Below are 19,910 nucleotides of genomic sequence, written 5' to 3'. Positions count from 1 at the left end.
CTCTTCTATCCTCCCCCTGACCTCTTCCAGCAACCTCCTGACCTCTTCTATCCTCCTCTTGACCTCTTCTATCCTCCTCATGACCTCTTCCATCCTCCTCCTGACCTCTTCCATCCTCCTCCTGACCTCTTCTGACCTCTTCTATCCTCCTCCTGACCTCTTCCATCATCCTCCTGACCTCTTCTATCCTCCTCTTGACCTCTTCTATCCTCCTCTTGACCTCTTCTGACCTCTTCTATCCTCCTCCTGACCCCTTCCATCCTCCTCCTGACCTCTTCTATCCTCCTCCTGACCTCTTCCATCAACCTCGTGACCTCTTCTATCCTCCTCCTGACCTCTTCTGACCTCTTCTATCCTCCTCCTGACCTCTTCCATCATCCTCCTGACCTCTTCTATCCTCCTCCTGACCTCTTCCATCCTCCTCCTGACCTCTTCCATCAACCTCCTGACCTCTTCTATCCTCATCCTGACCTCTTCCATCATCCTCCTGACCTCTTCTATCCTCCTCCTGACCTCTTCCATCAACCTCGTGACCTCTTCTATCCTCCTCCTGACCTCTTCTATCCTCCTCCTGACCTCTTCCATCATCCTCGTGACCTCTTCTATCCTCCTCCTGAACTCTTCCATCCTCCTCCTGACCTCTTCCATCAACCTCCTAAACCTCTTCTATCCTCCTCCTGACCTCTTCCATCATCCTCCTGACCTCTTCTATCCTCCTCCTGAACTCTTCTGACCTCTTCTATCCTCCTCCTGACCTCTTCCAGCAACCTCCTGACCTCTTCTATCCTCCTCTTGACCTCTTCTATCCTTCTCTTGACCTCTTCTATCCTCCTCATGACCTCTTCCATCCTCCTCCTGACCTCTTCTGACCTCTTCTATCCTCCCCCTGACCTCTTCTGACCTCTTCCCTCCTCCTCCTGACCTCTTCCATCCTCCTCCTGACCTCTTCTGACCTCTTCTATCCTCCCCCTGACCTCTTCTGACCTCTTCCATCCTCCTCCTGACCTCTTCTGACCTTTTCCATCCTCCTCCTGACCTCTTCCATCCTCCTCCTGACCTCTTCTGACCTCTTCTATCCTCCCCCTGACCTCTTCCATCAACCTCCTGACCTCTTCTATCCTCCTCTTGACCTCTTCTATCATCCTCCTGACCTCTTCTATCCTCCCTCTTCTATCATCCTCATGACCTCTTCCATCATCCTCCTGACCGCTTCCATCAACCTCATGACCTCTTCTATCCTCCTCCTGACCTCTTCTATCATCCTCCTGACCTCTTCTGACCTCTTCTATCCTCCTGACCTCTTCCATCATCCTCCTGACCTCTTCCATCATCCTCCTGACCTCTTCCATCAACCTCCTGACCTCTTCTATCCTCCTCCTGACCTCTTCTGACCTCTTCTATCCTCCTCCTGACCTCTTCCATCATCCTCCTGACCTCTTCTATCCTCCTCCTGACCTCTTCCATCAACCTCCTGACCTCTTCTATCCTCCTCCGGACCTCTTCTGACCTATTCTATCCTCCTCCTGACCTCTTCCATCATCCTCCTGACCTCTTCTATCCTCCTCATGACCTCTTCTATCCTCCCCCTGACCTCTTCCATCAACCTCCTGACCTCTTCTATCCTCCTCTTGACCTCTTCTATCCTCCCCCTGACCTCTTCTGACCTCTTCCATCCTCCTCCTGACCTCTTCCATCCTCCTCCTGACCTCTTCTGACCTCTTCTATCCTCCCCCTGACCTCTTCTGACCTCTTCCATCCTCCTTCTGACCTCTTCCATCCTCCTCCTGACCTCTTCTGACCTCTTCCATCCTCCTCCTGACCTCTTCCATCCTCCTCCTGACCTCTTCTGACCTCTTCTATCCTCCCCCTGACCTCTTCCATCAACCTCCTGACCTCTTCTATCCTCCTCTTGACCTCTTCTATCCTCCTCCTGACCTCTTCTATCCTCCTCCTGACCTCTTCCATCCTCCTCCTGACCTCTTCCATCATCCTCCTGACCTCTTCTATCCTCCTCCTGACCTCTTCCATCAACCTCCTGACCTCTTCTATCCTCCTCCTGACCTCTTCCATCAACCTCCTGACCTCTTCTATCCTCCTCCGGACCTCTTCTGACCTATTCTATCCTCCCCCTGACCTCTTCCATCAACCTCCTGACCTCTTCTATCCTCCTCTTGACCTCTTCTATCCTCCTCCTGACCTCTTCTATCCTCCTCCTGACCTCTTCTATCCTCCTCATGACCTCTTCTGACCTCTTCTATCCTCATCATGACCTCTTCCATCATCCTCCTGACCTCTTCTATCCTCCTGACCTCTTCTATCCTCCTCCTGACCTCTTCCATCCTCCTCCTGACCTCTTCCATCATCCTCCTGACCTCTTCTATCCTCCTGACCTCTTCTATCCTCCTCCTGACCTCTTCCATCCTCCTCCTGACCTCTTCTATCCTCCTCATGACCTCTTCTGACCTCTTCTATCCTCATCATGACCTCTTCCATCATCCTCCTGACCTCTTCTATCCTCCTGACCTCTTCTATCCTCCTCCTGACCTCTTCCATCCTCCTCCTGACCTCTTCCATCCTCCTCCTGACCTCTTCCATCCTCCTCCTGACCTCTTCTATCCTCCTCATGACCTCTTCTTTCCTCCTCATGACCTCTTCTATCCTCCTCATGACCTCTTCTATCCTCCTCCTGACCTCTTCTATCATCCTCCTGACCTCTTCTATCACCCTCCTGACCTCTTCTATCCTCCTCCTGACCTCTTCTATCCTCCTCCTGACCTCTTCTATCCTCCTCCTGACCTCTTCTATCACCCTCCTGACCTCTTCTATCCTCCTCCTGACCTCTTCTATCCTCCTCCTGACCTCTTCTATCCTCCTCCTGACCTCTTCTATCCTCCTCCTGACCTCTTCTATTCTCCTCCTGACCTCTTCTATCCTCCTCCTGACCTCTTCTATCCTCCTCCTGACCTCTTCTATCACCCTCCTGACCTCTTCTATCCTCCTCCTGACCTCTTCTATCCTCCTCCTGACCTCTTCTATTCTCCTCCTGACCTCTTCTATCCTCCTCCTGACCTCTTCTATCCTCCTCCTGACCTCTTCTATCACCCTCCTGACCTCTTCTATCCTCCTCCTGACCTCTTCTATCCTCCTCCTGACCTCTTCTATCCTCCTCCTGACCTCTTCTATTCTCCTCCTGACCTCTTCTATCCTCCTCCTGACCTCTTCTATCCTCCTCCTGACCTCTTCTATCACCCTCCTGACCTCTTCTATCCTCCTCCTGACCTCTTCTATCCTCCTCCTGACCTCCCCACCACAGCGATCAAATAACTACTGAACTGAAGGTCACACCTCGACATGCTGCTTAAAGGGAACTGTGGCTTTAAGGCTGAGGCGCTGAAGTCAAGCTCCAGAAACTTCTACCCTATTAGCATGCTCCCTCTCTCTCTCTCTCTCTTTGCTGCTCTCTCGCCCACTCGTTCTCCATGAGATCCATTGGTATTCACATGGAGGCCGACAGCAGTGACGGAGAGAAAAGCAATGACAACGAGATGGAGAGAGCGAAACGACAGACTCGGATTAAGGGAGAGAGAGATGTTAGAAATGAAAGTGAGAGAGAGCGTCTGTGTGTGTGTGTGTGTGTGTGTGTGTGTGTGTGTGTGGAGAGAGCGAGTGAGGAAAGGAGAGAGACCTTGTCAAGTTTGACTTTTTCGCTTCCCCACCGAAAATGTTGCTAACACACTTTCCCCTCACTTTAAAGGTTAGACAACTCACACCTGACACACACACACCTGACACACACACACCTGACACACACACACACCTGACACACATTGTGTGTGTGTGTGGAATATGAATGAAGCCGTTTCTTTGCAGCAGGTGAACTAGCTCCACCATAATGTAGAATATAATAACTTATATCTTCAGCTCTAGAACACACAGCAGGACACTTCCACCATGTTTCTGTTTCACCTAAACTAGTTCCCTCTGGTACAGTTACAGTCTACATGTCTCTGGCTTTTATTGTGAAAGGTAAGAGGAAGTATTAGAGGAGGAGGTGGAGAGGAGGAGGAAGAGGTGGAGGAGGAGTGGAGGAGGAGGTGGAGGAGGAGGAGGAAGAGGTGGTGGAGGTGGAGGAGGAGGAGGAGGTGAGGTGGAGGAGGGGAGGAGGAGGAAGAGGAGGAGGAGGTAAGGTGGAGGAGGAGGAGGAGGAGGAGGAGGAGAGGGAAGAGGAGGAGGAGAGGTGGAGGAGGAGGAAGAAGAGGTGGAGGAGGAGGAAGAGGTGGATGAGGAGTGGAGGAGGAGGAAGAGGTGGAGGAGGAGTGGAGGAGGAGGTGGAGGAGGAGGAGGAAGAGGTGGTGGAGGTGGAGGAGGAGGAGGAGGTGAGGTGGAGGAGGGGAGGAGGAGGAAGAGGAGGAGGAGGTAAGGTGGAGGAGGAGGAGGAGGAGGAGGAGAGGGAAGAGGAGGAGGAGAGGTGGAGGAGGAGGAAGAAGAGGTGGAGGAGGAGGAAGAGGTGGATGAGGAGTGGAGGAGGAGGAAGAGGTGGAGGAGGAGTGGAGGAGGAGGTGGAGGAGGAGGTGGAGGAGGAGGAGGAGGAGGAAGAGGTGGTGGAGGTGGAGGAGGAGGAGGTGAGGTGGAGGAGGAGGAGGAGGAAGAGGTGGAGGAGGAGGAGGTGAGGAGGAAGAGGTGGAGGAGGAGTGGAGGAGGAGGTGGAGGAGGAGGATAAAGAGGTGGTGGAGGTGGAGGAGGAGGAGGAGGTGAGGTGGAGGAGGAGGAGGAAGAGGTGGAGGTGGTGAGGAGGAGCAGGAGGTGGAGGAGGTGAGGAGGAGGAAGAGGTGGATGTGGTGAGGAGGAGCAGGAGGTGGAGGAGGTGAGGAGGAAGAGGAGGAGGAAGAGGTGGAGGTGGTGAGGAGGAGCAGGAGGTGGAGGAGGTGAGGAGGAAGAGGTGCCCCAGATGTTGCTCATGAGTGTTTCCCTCAAAGACGACTGAGATAACGTCAGAGAAAGACTCGACTGTCCCACTGGATTTAAACACACCACGTGAAAGCCTGAATGTAAACATGCTAACTTTAACTGGATCTACACTCACTTCCACTTTAGTCCACAGGGGGCGCCAGAACCAACACAATGTTAAAGCTCCTCGCAGTGACTTTCTTTCGCATCATGTGACTCATCTAGTATTCAGATATTAAGTGAATTAATTTGTCGCCATCATAAATACTAAAAGTTGAACTCAGTGGATACATGTAGCAGGTAGTCTGAAGAGTCTGAAGAGTCTGACGAGTCTAAAAATGAGTCTGAAGACAACTCTGAAGACGGTTCTGAAGATGAGTCTGAAGAGGCTCAGACGGATTAGTGTTTGTGGAGAAGAACAACAACTCATTTATCTCATTCTGTCACTTTTTTAATCCTCTTAAGTTCCTCTGTGAGCTGCTCGCTGCACATTCCTCCTCTTCATCACCACTCGGGTCCCTTTAGGTAGACCTCATATCAGAGATGTGTGTCTGTGCCCCCCCAACCCCCCCCCGGCTTTAATGGCAGTAATGCAGCTTAAAGAGCCGTAATGAGATTCACCGCATGGGTCTGAATGACAATCCCTCGACCGGTTTACGAGCAGGACTCCTGACAGACGGGAGGAAGCAGCCAAGAATACAGAGAGATCTGCTGGTTTGAGATCTGCTGGTTTGAGATCTGCTGGTTTGAGATCTGGTGGAGGGTAGTGATGTCAGACCGACCACTACTGTATGTCAGTGGAGTCGTAAGCCTCCGGTTCCCCCTCCACGTTGACTAAGCTGCTCTCCCATCTGTCATTAAAGTTTAAAGTCTTTACTTTAGCTATGGGGGGTCATCTTTGGAGTCCAAAAACAGAGAATACTGGACTTCCATTGATCAGGTGCTGCTTCATTGAGCTGCCCCACCTGCCCCGTCCCCCCCACCCCAACTGGTCCCTCTCGGTCTCGGTCCCACGACTCTGCTGCTGAGCTTGAATACAATCAAGAAAGAAAGGAACACTTTTATTGATCCCGGTTCGACATGAACGATGGGGAGAGCTGGGATCAACCCGGCTACCTTGTGGTTACGGAACGACCCCATGAGCTACAGCCGACCAATAAAGACTGTAGATAAGAAGTGGGCGGAGTCCCCATGACGCCCCCACTGGTTTGTGTTTTGAAGCCTTTGAATTTGTGGCTGTTGCCATCTTGTTTTGTTGCAACCAGAAGCTACACGAGAGGGTGGAGCTAAGAGCTAAGACGAAAACGAGGACAACACCGTTGTAGAGACCTGTCAATCAGCTTGTAGCCCCGCCCCTAAAGCATCCCCTGCTTTATGGTCTGTTTGACTCTAAATGACCATAATTTACTAAATGAACATCAGTCTGTATTGAAGAAGACTTGAAACTAGAGATTGAGACCAAAAACTAATGTTTACAATGTTTACTGAGAGAGAATGCAGCTTTAACACATGAAGCATAGACTTCTATACAACCAGAGGAGTCGCCCCCTGGTGGTCAGGGGAGAGAATGCAGCTTTAACACATGAAGCATAGACTTCTATACAACCAGAGGAGTCGCCCCCTGGTGGTCAGGAGAGAGAATGCAGCTTTAACACATGAAGCATAGACTTCTATACAACCAGAGGAGTCGCCCCCTGGTGGTCAGGAGAGAGAATGTAGCTTCAACACATGAAGCATAGACTTCTATACAACCAGAGGAGTCGCCCCCTGGTGGTCAGGAGAGAGAATGCAGCTTTAACACATGAAGCATAGACTTCTATACAACCAGAGGAGTCGCCCCCTGGTGGTCAGGAGAAAGAATGCAGCTTTAACACATGAAGCATAGACTTCTATACAACCAGAGGGGTCGCCCCCTGGTGGTCAGGATAGAGAATGCAGCTTTAACACAGGAAGCTTTGAATAAAATCAGTAATAATTTGACTTTCTTACCGTAGGCAGAGTCGGCTGCAGACTCCTGGTTCCGTGTCGTTGCCAACACATCAGCTGTAAAACAAACAACACCAACACAACCACGTCACGTTCATCTCTGTGTATTGCTCCTGCTCATCATACGTTCCTCACATCCTGTGGTTCCTCTCACCGTGGCAGCTGTCTGGAGGGAACGAGTGGTCGCCCTCGATGTCCTGGTCAAACCCGGCCCTGCAGAGACACAAGGAGAGGATGCAACAGTCGATCGGAGGACAGAAGCAGTCGCATTGCCTCGTCTCACGGCGGGTTGCCGTGGGTTACCGTTTCCAGGGCAATTAATCGATGATGTGCATCCAGATAAGGAGGCGAGACGTCGTTAATTAGATTATGTAACACAGGTCATCCTTCACTTTGAAGGAAGGAGACTTCCAGAGGTCGACTGAGGAGAGAAACCCGACAAATGCGACTCTTTCTTTTTTATCGACCAATTAGGGCTAAAGGAAGGTGCCACTTGTCCAATCAGAGGACAGATGGAGACAAAAGGGCGACCGCGAGACCCTCAGTGAGCAGCAGGAGAGTGAAGCGGCTCCTCAGTCTCTGGGTGGTGGTCCCTGCTGTTTACGGCCACGTTGCCACCCGACCTTCAAATCAATTTTAAACGGGGAACTAATCGGGTTTTACTGCACAAAACGACCGCAGCATAACAAATATATATATATATGTGTGTATATATATGTACTGTATATATATGTATATACGTGTGTGTGAAAGGCTTACCAGACAGTGCATGTGATGAACGTGTAAATCTGTTAAAGAGTCAAATTAAAACAGGCAGACATATTCTGTTTCCACCTTTGTGATTATTAGGTAAATGATAAATGTAAATGTAAGATTTTAATCTGTAAATCTGTCTATTATAAAGATGTAGAATGGTAAACTATTGATTTCCATACCAAAAGGTTAAGACAAAGATTTCACTAAAGTTCAATGAACATTGAGTTCCATTTAATATTCTCAGGTCGTGTTCTCGATAATTAAACAGAATTATTTCCATTTTAAAAACGGGCAACGGGTGGAGGTACTTTGGAGGTACTGTGGAGGTACTTTGGAGGTACTGTGGAGGTACTGTGGAGGTACTTTGGAGGTACTGTGGAGGTACTGTGGAGGTACTTTGGAGGTACTGTGGAGGTACTGTGGAGGTACTTTGGAGGTACTTTGGAGGTACTGTGGAGGTACTGTGGAGGTACTTTGGAGGTACTGTGGAGGTACTGTGGAGGTACTTTGGAGGTACTGTGGAGGTACTGTGGAGGTACTTTGGAGGTACTGTGGAGGTACACGAGACTCGATGACCTTTATTCCTTATCGACCTTCTGCTGTTCAATCCTTCTTGTTTACAGTCAACAACAGCTGTGTACGAGCTCTTCGGTGCACTTTGTTGTCCATATGTATCCATCACATTGTCCTTTATATTACCATCTGTTTACATTCTTTACCCCCCCCCCTCCTCTTCTTCTCTCACATGAACAGATGCAGTGGTGTTATGCTGTGGCTGAGCATGAATATGAATTTGAAACTTCTAAAACCAGATGAGGTTTGAACAGAACTGGTCTGGACCGGGTTCCAAGACGTACCAATTAATCCCCTGAAAGTTGCATCCTGGGAAAGCCTCCAAGGTTTTATGGACTCAACACATTGAGTTCTGATTACACAGTCGTACGGTTTGAGGCGCTCAGAAGACTTTATGTTTGATCCATTCATCATCACACATTCATCATCACAAATTCATCATCACACGTTCATCATCACAAATTCATCATCACACGTTCATCATCACACATTCATCATCACAAATTCATCATCACACGTTCATCATCACACATTCATCATCACAAATTCATCATCACACGTTCATCATCACACATTCATCACACGTTCATCATCACACATTCATCATCACACATTCATCACAAATTCATCATCACACGTTCATCATCACACATTCATCACACGTTCATCATCACACATTCATCATCACACATTCATCACACGTTCATCATCACACATTCATCACACATTCATCATCACACATTCATCATCACACGTTCATCATCACACGTTCATCATCACACATTCATCATCACAAATTAATCATCACACGTTCATCATCACACATTCATCATCACAAATTCATCATCACACGTTCATCATCACACATTCATCACACGTTCATCATCACACATTCATCATCACACATTCATCACACGTTCATCATCACACATTCATCATCACACATTCATCATCACACATTCATCATCACACATTCATCACACGTTCATCATCACACATTCATCATCACACATTCATCATCACACATTCATCACACGTTCATCATCACACGTTCATCATCACACATTCATCATCACACATTCATCACACGTTCATCATCACACGTTCATCATCACACATTCATCATCACACATTCATCATCACACATTCATCACACGTTCATCATCACACATTCATCATCACACATTCATCACACGTTCATCATCACACATTCATCATCACACGTTCATCACACGTTCATCATCACACATTCATCATCACACATTCATCATCACACATTCATCATCACACGTTCATCATCATACATTCATCATCACAAATTCATCATCACACGTTCATCATCACACGTTCATCATCACACATTCATCACACGTTCATCATCACACATTCATCATCACACGTTCATCATCACACGTTCATCATCACACATTCATCATCACACGTTCATCATCACACATTCATCATCACACATTCATCATCACACATTCATCACACGTTCATCACACGTTCATCATCACACGTTCATCATCACACGTTGATCACACGTTCATCATCACACGTTCATCATCACACGTTCATCATCACACGTTCATCATCACATTCATCACACGTTCATCATCACACATTCATCATCACACATTCATCATCACACATTCATCACACGTTCATCACACGTTCATCATCACACGTTCATCATCACACGTTCATCATCACACGTTCATCATCACACGTTCATCATCACACGTTCATCATCACACGTTCATCATCACACGTTCATCATCACACATTCATCATCACACATTCATCATCACACGTTCATCATCACACATTCATCATCACACGTTCATCATCACACGTTCATCATCACACATTCATCATCACACATTCATCATCACACGTTCATCATCACACGTTCATCATCACACGTTCATCATCACACATTCATCATCACACATTCATCATCACACGTTCATCATCACACATTCATCATCACACATTCATCACACGTTCATCATCACACATTCATCACACGTTCATCATCACACATTCATCATCACACATTCATCATCACACATTCATCATCACACGTTCATCATCACACATTCATCATCACACGTTCATCACACGTTCATCATCACACATTCATCATCACACGTTCATCATCACACATTCATCACACGTTCATCATCACACATTCATCATCACACATTCATCATCACACATTCATCATCACACGTTCATCATCACACGTTCATCATCACACATTCATCATCACACGTTCATCACACGTTCATCATCACACATTCATCATCACACATTCATCATCACACATTCATCACACGTTCATCATCACACATTCATCACACGTTCATCATCACACATTCATCATCACACATTCATCACACGTTCATCATCACACATTCATCATCACACATTCATCATCACACATTCATCATCACACGTTCATCATCACACGTTCATCATCACACGTTCATCATCACATATTCATCATCACACATTCATCATCACACGTTCATCACACGTTCATCATCACACGTTCATCATCACACGTTCATCATCACACATTCATCATCACACGTTCATCATCATACGTTCATCATCACACGTTCATCATCACACGTTCATCATCACGTTCATCATCACACATTCATCATCACACATTCATCATCACACGTTCATCATCACACGTTCATCATCACACATTCATCATCACGTTCATCATCACACATTCATCATCACACATTCATCATCACACGTTCATCATCACACGTTCATCATCACACGTTCATCATCACGTTCATCATCACACATTCATCATCACACGTTCATCATCACACGTTCATCATCACATGTTCATCACACATTCATCATCACACATTCATCATCACACGTTCATCATCACACGTTCATCACACGTTCATCATCACACGTTCATCATCACACGTTCATCATCACACATTCATCATCACACATTCATCATCACACGTTCATCATCACACATTCATCATCACACATTCATCATCACACGTTCATCATCACACATTCATCATCACACATTCATCATCACACATTCATCATCACACGTTCATCATCACACGTTCATCATCACATGTTCATCACACATTCATCATCACACATTCATCATCACACGTTCATCATCACACGTTCATCATCACACATTCATCATCACACATTCATCATCACACGTTCATCATCACACATTCATCATCACACATTCATCATCACACGTTCATCATCACACATTCATCATCACACATTCATCATCACACATTCATCATCACACGTTCATCATCACACGTTCATCATCACATGTTCATCACACATTCATCATCACATGTTCATCACACATTCATCATCACATGTTCATCACACATTCATCATCACACATTCATCATCACACGTTCATCATCACACATTCATCATCACACATTCATCACACGTTCATCATCACACATTCATCATCACACATTCATCATCACATGTTCATCCATCACATGTTCATCCATCACACGTTCATAATCACATGTTCATCATCACATGTTCATCCATCACACATTCATCATCACATGTTCATCCATCACATGTTCATCCATCACACATTCATCATCACATGTTCATCCATCACACGTTCATCCATCACACGTTCATCCATCACATGTTCATCCATCACATGTTCATCCATCACACGTTCATCCATCACATGTTCATCCATCACATGTTCATCATCACACGTTCATCCATCACATGTTCATCCATCACATGTTCATCATCACACGTTCATCCATCACATGTTCATCCATCACATGTTCATCATCACACGTTCATCATCACACGTTCATCCATCACATGTTCATCCATCACATGTTCATCCATCACATGTTCATCCATCACATGTTCATCATCACACGTTCATCCATCACATGTTCATCATCACACGTTCATCCATCACATGTTCATCCATCACATGTTCATCCATCACATGTTCATCCATCACATGTTCATCATCACACGTTCATCATCACATGTTGATCCATCACATGTTCATCCATCACATGTTCATCCATCACATGTTCATCCATCACATGTTCATCATCACACGTTCATCATCACATGTTCATCCATCACATGTTCATCCATCACACGTTCATCATCACACGTTCATCCATCACATGTTCATCCATCACATGTTCATCCATCACACGTTCATCATCACATGTTCATCCATCACATGTTCATCATCACACGTTCATCCATCACATGTTCATCCATCACATGTTCATCCATCACATGTTCATCCATCACATGTTCATCATCACACGTTCATCCATCACATGTTCATCCATCACATGTTCATCCATCACACGTTCATCCATCACATGTTCATCCATCACATGTTCATCCATCACACGTTCATCCATCACATGTTCATCCATCACATGTTCATCCATCACATGTTCATCATCACACGTTCATCCATCACATGTTCATCCATCACATGTTCATCCATCACATGTTCATCATCACATGTTCATCATCACATGTTCATCCATCACACGTTCATCCATCACATGTTCATCTATCACATGTTCATCCATCACACGTTCATCCATCACATGTTCATCCATCACATGTTCATCCATCACACGTTCATCCATCACATGTTCATCCATCACACGTTCATCATCACATGTTCATCCATCACATGTTCATCATCACATGTTCATCCATCACACGTTCATCCATCACACGTTCATCCATCACACGTTCATCATCACATGTTCATCCATCACATGTTCATCATCACACGTTCATCCATCACACGTTCATCCATCACACGTTCATCCATCACATGTTCATCCATCACACGTTCATCCATCACACGTTCATCCATCACACGTTCATCATCACATGTTCATCCATCACATGTTCATCATCACATGTTCATCCATCACACGTTCATCATCACATGTTCATCCATCACATGTTCATCATCACATGTTCATCATCACACATTCATCATCACACGTTCATCATCACACATTCATCATCACACGTTCATCATCACATGTTCATCATCACATGTTCATCACACATTCATCATCACATGTTCATCCATCACATGTTCATCATCACACATTCATCATCACATGTTCATCATCACACGTTCATCATCACACGTTCATCATCACATGTTCATCATCACATGTTCATCCATCACATGTTGGATAAAAGGAGATCATTAAGCTTTCCTCTCCTCACTCGCTCAATATTTACCTCCCTTCTCCCTCTCCTCCTTCTCCTCCTCCTCCTTCCTCTCCTTCTCCCACTCCTCCTCCCTCTCCTTCTCCCTCTCCTCCCTATCCTTCTCCTCCTCCCTCTCCTCTCCCCTCCTCTCCTCCTCCCTCTCCTTCTCCTTCCTCTCCCCTCCCTCTCCTCCTTCCTCTCCTTCTCCTCCTCCACCTCCTCCCTCTCCTTCTCCTCCTCCTTCTCCTCCTTCCTCTCCTTCTCCTCCTCCCTCTCCTTCTCCTTCTCCCTCTCCTCCTCCTCCTCCTTCTCCTCCTCCTCCTCCCTCTCCTCTCCCCTCCCTCTCCTCCTCCTCCCTCTCCTTCTCCTCCTCCCTCTCCTTCTCCTCCCTCTCCTTCTCCTTCTCCTCATCCCTCTCCTTCTCCTTCTCCTCATCCCTCTCCTTCTCCTCCTCCTCCCTCTCCTTCTCCTTCTCCTCCCTCTCCTTCTCCTCATCCCTCTCCTTCTCCTCCTCCTCCCTCTCCTTCTCCTTCTCCTTCTCCTTCTCCCTCTCCCTCTCCTTCTCCTTCTCCTCCTTCCTCTCCTTCTCCTCCTTCTCCTCCCTCTCCCTCTCCTTCTCCTCCTCCTTCTCCTCCTTCCTCTCCTTCTCCTCCCTCTCCTCCTCCTCCCTCTCCTTCTCCTCCTCCTCCTCCCTCTCCTTCTCCTCCTCCCTCTACTTCTCCTTCTCCTCCTCCTCCTCCACCTCCACCTCCTCCTTCTCCCTCCATCACCGTCTCTGGATCTTCTCCAGCAGCGTGGGCCGAGCTGTGCGTGAGGAGAAAGGAGGAAACCGGCGAGCCGCCATAAATCCCCGAGAACCTCTCGGCACCTAAACGCCTCGTTCATCTCGCGGGGAGCCAATCAGAGGAGGGGATGGAAATAGAAGCCGTGGTTATGAAATGCAGCCGAGCTCTCGGCGCTGTGTTTCCATGTTCTCTGCGGTGAGGTGTGAAACGTAATAAATGGCCTTCAGTCAAAGGACAGAACATGTACGTCCTGTGAGCTCCCATGATGCAACACTTCCTTTGCTGTGATCTCAGCTCTCTGCCTAATGGAGACCAGGAAGAGGAGAGACCGCGTCCTGCTGCAATTCAGGTTCTCACTAAAGGAGATCCAAGTTGTCCAAAGACCGCTTTGTGACTTCAGAGACACCCAACGTCTATTGAGGCTTTCAGGGGCTGAAATGTCCATCAATGGGGTCTCGGACCCCCCACGCTCCCCCAGGAAACTAAGACCCAATGTCAAACTACTTCAAACAAGTCCTGAGACTCAGGAGAGAGAATGCAGCTTTAACACATGAAGCACGGACTTCTATACAACCAGAGGAGTCGCCCCTTTCTGTTTGTCTTCTTTATTCCATCCCTCCCTCCCTCCCTCTGCAGACCAGGGCTCAGACTAGAAGGGTGAGGTTTTGATGCTATCAGATCAGATCCAGGACCAGGGATCTCCATGACGCTAATCGAGCATAATCACCAAACTTTGGTGAAACTTTCCTCCACTGGAACCATTACGATGATGCTGATTAGAGGCAATGAGTCACATTAATGGACCAGGAACTCTTCCTCAGCTATGAACTGCCCGTCACTGCTCCTCTTCATCACTTATCATCATGCTTCATGATTTCGTGGATAACACAGAATCATGTTGTGGTATATTCTGCATTCTCTCTCCTGACCACCAGGGGGCGACTCCTCTGGTTGTATAGAAGTCTATGATTTATGTGTTAAAGCTGCATTCTCTCTCCTGACCACAGGGGGCGACTCCTCTGGTTGTATAGAAGTCTATGCTTCATGTGTTAAAGCTGCATTCTCTCTCCTGACCACCAGGGGGCGACTCCTCTGGTTGTATAGAAGTCTATGCTTCATGTGTTAAAGCTGCATTCTCTCTCCTGACCACCAGGGGGCGACTCCTCTGGTTGTATAGAAGTCTATGCTTCATGTGTTAAAGCTGCATTCTCTCTACTGACCACCAGGGGGCGACTCCTCTGGTTGTATAGAAGTCTATGCTTCATGTGTTAAAGCTGCATTCTCTCTCCTGACCACCAGGGGGCGACTCCTCTGGTTGTATAGAAGTCTATGCTTCATGTGTTAAAGCTGCATTCTCTCTCCTGACCACCAGGGGGCGACTCCTCTGGTTGTATAGAAGTCTATGCTTCATGTGTTAAAGCTGCATTCTCTCTCCTGACCACCAGGGGGCGACTCCTCTGGTTGTATAGAAGTCTATGCTTCATGTGTTAAAGCTGCATTCTCTCTCCTGACCACCAGGGGGCGACTCCTCTGGTTGTATATATATACCTAAAACATAACTAAGTTGTTTCCTGTGAAGACGGAAGTTTATTTTTAAAGGACTGTAACAAGCAGAAATTGACACGTGTTCCTTAAAAATTAAAATAAAATGAGAATCAACTTAATTTTGAAAGATATTATTCAGAATGCATCGCTTACGTGACGCCACCAGACTTTTAGAAAGTCGGTGTCCAAATCCGCCCGGCAACTGTTTGACAAACACAACAACGAACTCCAAATATTAAACAGGCATTAATATTAAATCATCGTGCTGAGCTCCAGTTAGAGTTATAGACTAAGGAGGAAGCACCAAACTGGAAGTTATGAATATCAAAGTAATTAAAGTCACAACAATAAGAAGGTCAGGATTGTTAAAGAAGCACCACGGAGGAATATTAAATATGCTCTATTTACATTTCTTTTGTTTTCCCTGTTGAAGGAAATATTGCATGAAGATATGGTGCATGGGAGGGAGGGAGGGGGGGAGGAAAGAGATAGAGGGAAAGAGAGAGAGAGAGGCCTTCACTAATTTAAAGTCAAGTCTGTTTTAAAACCTGCAGAGACCACACACACACACACACACACACACACACACACACACACACACACACACACACACACACACACACACACACACACACACACAATCAATAACTCCAGTGTCACAACACATCATGACCATCGATCTGCAGCCAAACCGCCGGTTTTACTTTCAGCTGATGACATCATCAAATATAATGACAGACGTTGAAGATGAAATATGAAGAAAGCTCAAAGTGTGGATGCTGCGGCGGCCACTAGAGGGCCAACGGGGAAATATGGAATATAGCCAATAATATTAGTAGAATAGGATATATATGCTAAATATATGCTTTACCTGCACTTCCTGTACGTCCTCTCGTCCTATTACTTATGTATTACTTATTACTTATGGTATTTCTCATGTATTACTTATGGTATTACTTATTACTTATGGCATTACTTATGGTATTACTCATGTATTAATTATGGTATTACTTATTACTTGTGGTATTACTCATGTATTACTTATGGTATTACTTATGGTATTACTTATGGTATTACTTATTACTTGTAGTATTACTCATGGTATTACTTATGGTATTACTCATGTATTACTTATGGTATTACTCATGGTGTTACTTATGTATTACTCATGTATTACTTAAGGTATTACTCATGTATTACTTATGTATTACTCATGTATTACTTAAGGTATTACTCATGGTGTTACTTATGGTATTACTCATGGTGTTACTTATGTATTACTCATGTATTACTTATGGTATTACTCATGTATTACTTATGTATTACTCATGTATTACTTAAGGTATTACTCATGGTGTTACTTATGGTATTACTCATGTATTACTTATGGTATTACTCGTGTATTACTGATGGTATTACTCATGGTATTACTTATGGTATTACTCATGGTATTACTGATGGTATTACTCGTGTATTACCTATGTTATTACTTATGGTATTACTCATGTATTACTTATGGTGTTACGTATGGTATTACTCATGTATTACTTATGGTATTACTCATGTATTACTTACGGTATTACTTATGGTATAACTCATGTATTACTTATGGTATTACTCATGGTATTACTCATGTATTACTTATGGTATTACTCATGTATTACTTATGGTATTACTCATGTATTACCTATGGTATTACTCATGTATTACTTATGGTATTACTCATGTATTACCTATGGTATTACCTATGGTATTACTTATGGTATTACTCATGTATTACTTATGGTATTACTCATGGTATTACTCATGTATTACTTATGGTATTACTCATGTATTACTTATGGTATTACTCATGTATTACCTATGGTATTACTCATGTATTACTTATGGTATTACTCATGGTATTACTCATGTATTACTTATGGTATTACTCATGGTATTACTCATGTATTACCTATGGTATTACCTATGGTATTACTTATGGTATTACTCATGTATTACTTATGGTATTACTTATGTATTACTTATGGTATTACTCATGTATTACCTATGGTATTACTCATGTATTACTTATGGTATTACTCATGGTATTACTCATGTATTACTTATGGTATTACTCATGTATTACTTATGGTATTACTCATGTATTACCTATGGTATTACCTATGGTATTACTTATGGTATTACTCATGTATTACTTATGGTATTACTTATGTATTACTTATGGTATTACTCATGTATTACCTATGGTATTACTCATGTATTACTTATGGTATTACTCATGTATTACTTATGGTATTACTCATGTATTAATTCTGGTATTACTAATGGTCATGCTTAAGGTATTACTTATGGTATTACTTATGTATTACTTATGGTATTACTTATGTATTACTCATGTATTACTTATGGTATTACTGATGGTGTTACTCATGTATTACTTATGGTATTACCTATTACTTATGGTATTACTCATGTATTACTTATGGTATGGCTTATTACTTATAGTTTTACTTATGGTATTACTCATCTATTACTTATGGTATTAAGTATTACTTATGGTATTACTTATTACTTATAGTATTACTTATGGTATTACTCATGTATTACTTATGGTATTACTTATTACTCATATATTACTTATGGTATTACTCATGTATTACTTATGGTATTACTTATTACTCATATATTACTTATGGTATTATTACTTATGGTATTACTTATTACTTATAGTATTACTTATGGTATTACTCATGTATTACTTATGGTATTACTTATTACTCATATATTACTTATGGTATTATTACTTATGGTATTACTTATTACTTATGGTATTACTTATGGTATTACTTATTACTTATGGTATTTTTGTAGTTTGGCTTTCTTGAAGAAATGTTACTTTCTTGATTCTTGTTGTTCTGTAATGTAATAACATGTAATGACATGTAATAACATGTAATGACATGTAATAACATGACATGTCATTACATGTTGATAACAACAAACTCTTTTTCCAGCTGGAAGAGTTGAGTCTCATTCTCTGTTTCCTCCTTCGTGCTTTTACTTTGGCGGCGAGCGTGATTTACATCCCTGAGACGTATGAGCCGACAGATTGAGAGGAAGTAGAGGGGCGAGAGAGAGGGAGAGAGAGAGAGAGGAAGTAGAGGGGCGAGAGAGAGAGAGAGAGAGAGAGGAAGTAGAGGGGCGAGAGAGAGAGAGAGAGAGAGAGGAAGTGACACGTACTTGAAACCCGGCGCCATATTGGCACAACTCCCAGTCCGCAGCCAGATGCAGTATGGGTCACGAGAGGCCAGGCAGGCTCTGAGGGGGGAGAGAGAGAGAGATGAAGAGAGAGAGAGAGAGAGAGATGAAGAGAGAGAGAGAGAGAGAGATGAAGAGAGAGAGAGAGAGAGAGATGAAGAGAGAGAGAGAGAGAGAGAGATTAAGAGAGAGAGAGAGAGATGAAGAGAGAGAGGGAGAGAGAGATGAAGAGAGAGAGAGAGAGAGAGAGAGATTAAGAGAGAGAGAGAGAGATGAAGAGAGAGAGGGAGAGAGAGAGAGAGAGAGATGAAGAGAGAGAGAGAGGGGGAGAGAGAGATGAAGAGAGAGAGAGAGAGAGAGATGAAGAGAGAGAGAGAGAGAGATGAAGAGAGAGAGGGAGAGAGAGAGAGAGAGAGATGAAGAGAGAGAGAGAGATGAAGAGAGAGAGAGAGAGATGAAGAGAGAGAGATGAAGAGAGAGAGAGGGGGAGAGAGAGATGAAGAGAGAGAGAGAGAGATGAAGAGAGAGAGGGAGAGAGAGATGAAGAGAGAGAGAGAGAGAGAGATTAAGAGAGAGAGAGAGAGATGAAGAGAGAGAGGGAGAGAGAGATGAAGAGAGAGAGAGAGAGATGAAGAGAGAGAGGGAGAGAGAGAGAGAGAGAGATGAAGAGAGAGAGAGAGATGAAGAGAGAGAGAGAGAGATGAAGAGAGAGAGATGAAGAGAGAGAGAGAGAGATGAAGAGAGAGAGAGAGGGGGAGAGAGAGATGAAGA

The 19,910-nt window shown here is 44.8% G+C and overlaps 1 protein-coding gene across 1 annotated transcript in view; it reads right to left on the bottom strand.

The window, feature by feature from the left end:
* The window catches only part of LOC117739299 (semaphorin-6D-like), a 47,260-nt gene that overhangs the window by 8,784 nt on the left and 18,566 nt on the right, over positions 1-19,910 (bottom strand). The window contains exons 15-17 of the mRNA XM_034545625.1: positions 19,122-19,199; positions 7,088-7,146; positions 6,937-6,990 (exon numbers count right to left, since the gene is read on the bottom strand). Of these exons, the coding sequence (XP_034401516.1) occupies positions 6,937-6,990; positions 7,088-7,146; positions 19,122-19,199 (191 nt within the window). The remainder of the gene's footprint in view (positions 1-6,936; positions 6,991-7,087; positions 7,147-19,121; positions 19,200-19,910) is intronic.

Source organism: Cyclopterus lumpus, chromosome 11, assembly GCF_009769545.1.
Source record: "Cyclopterus lumpus isolate fCycLum1 chromosome 11, fCycLum1.pri, whole genome shotgun sequence".
In the NCBI taxonomy this organism is placed as follows: domain Eukaryota; kingdom Metazoa; phylum Chordata; class Actinopteri; order Perciformes; family Cyclopteridae; genus Cyclopterus; species Cyclopterus lumpus.
This window is presented reverse-complemented; position numbering and strand designations above follow the sequence as displayed.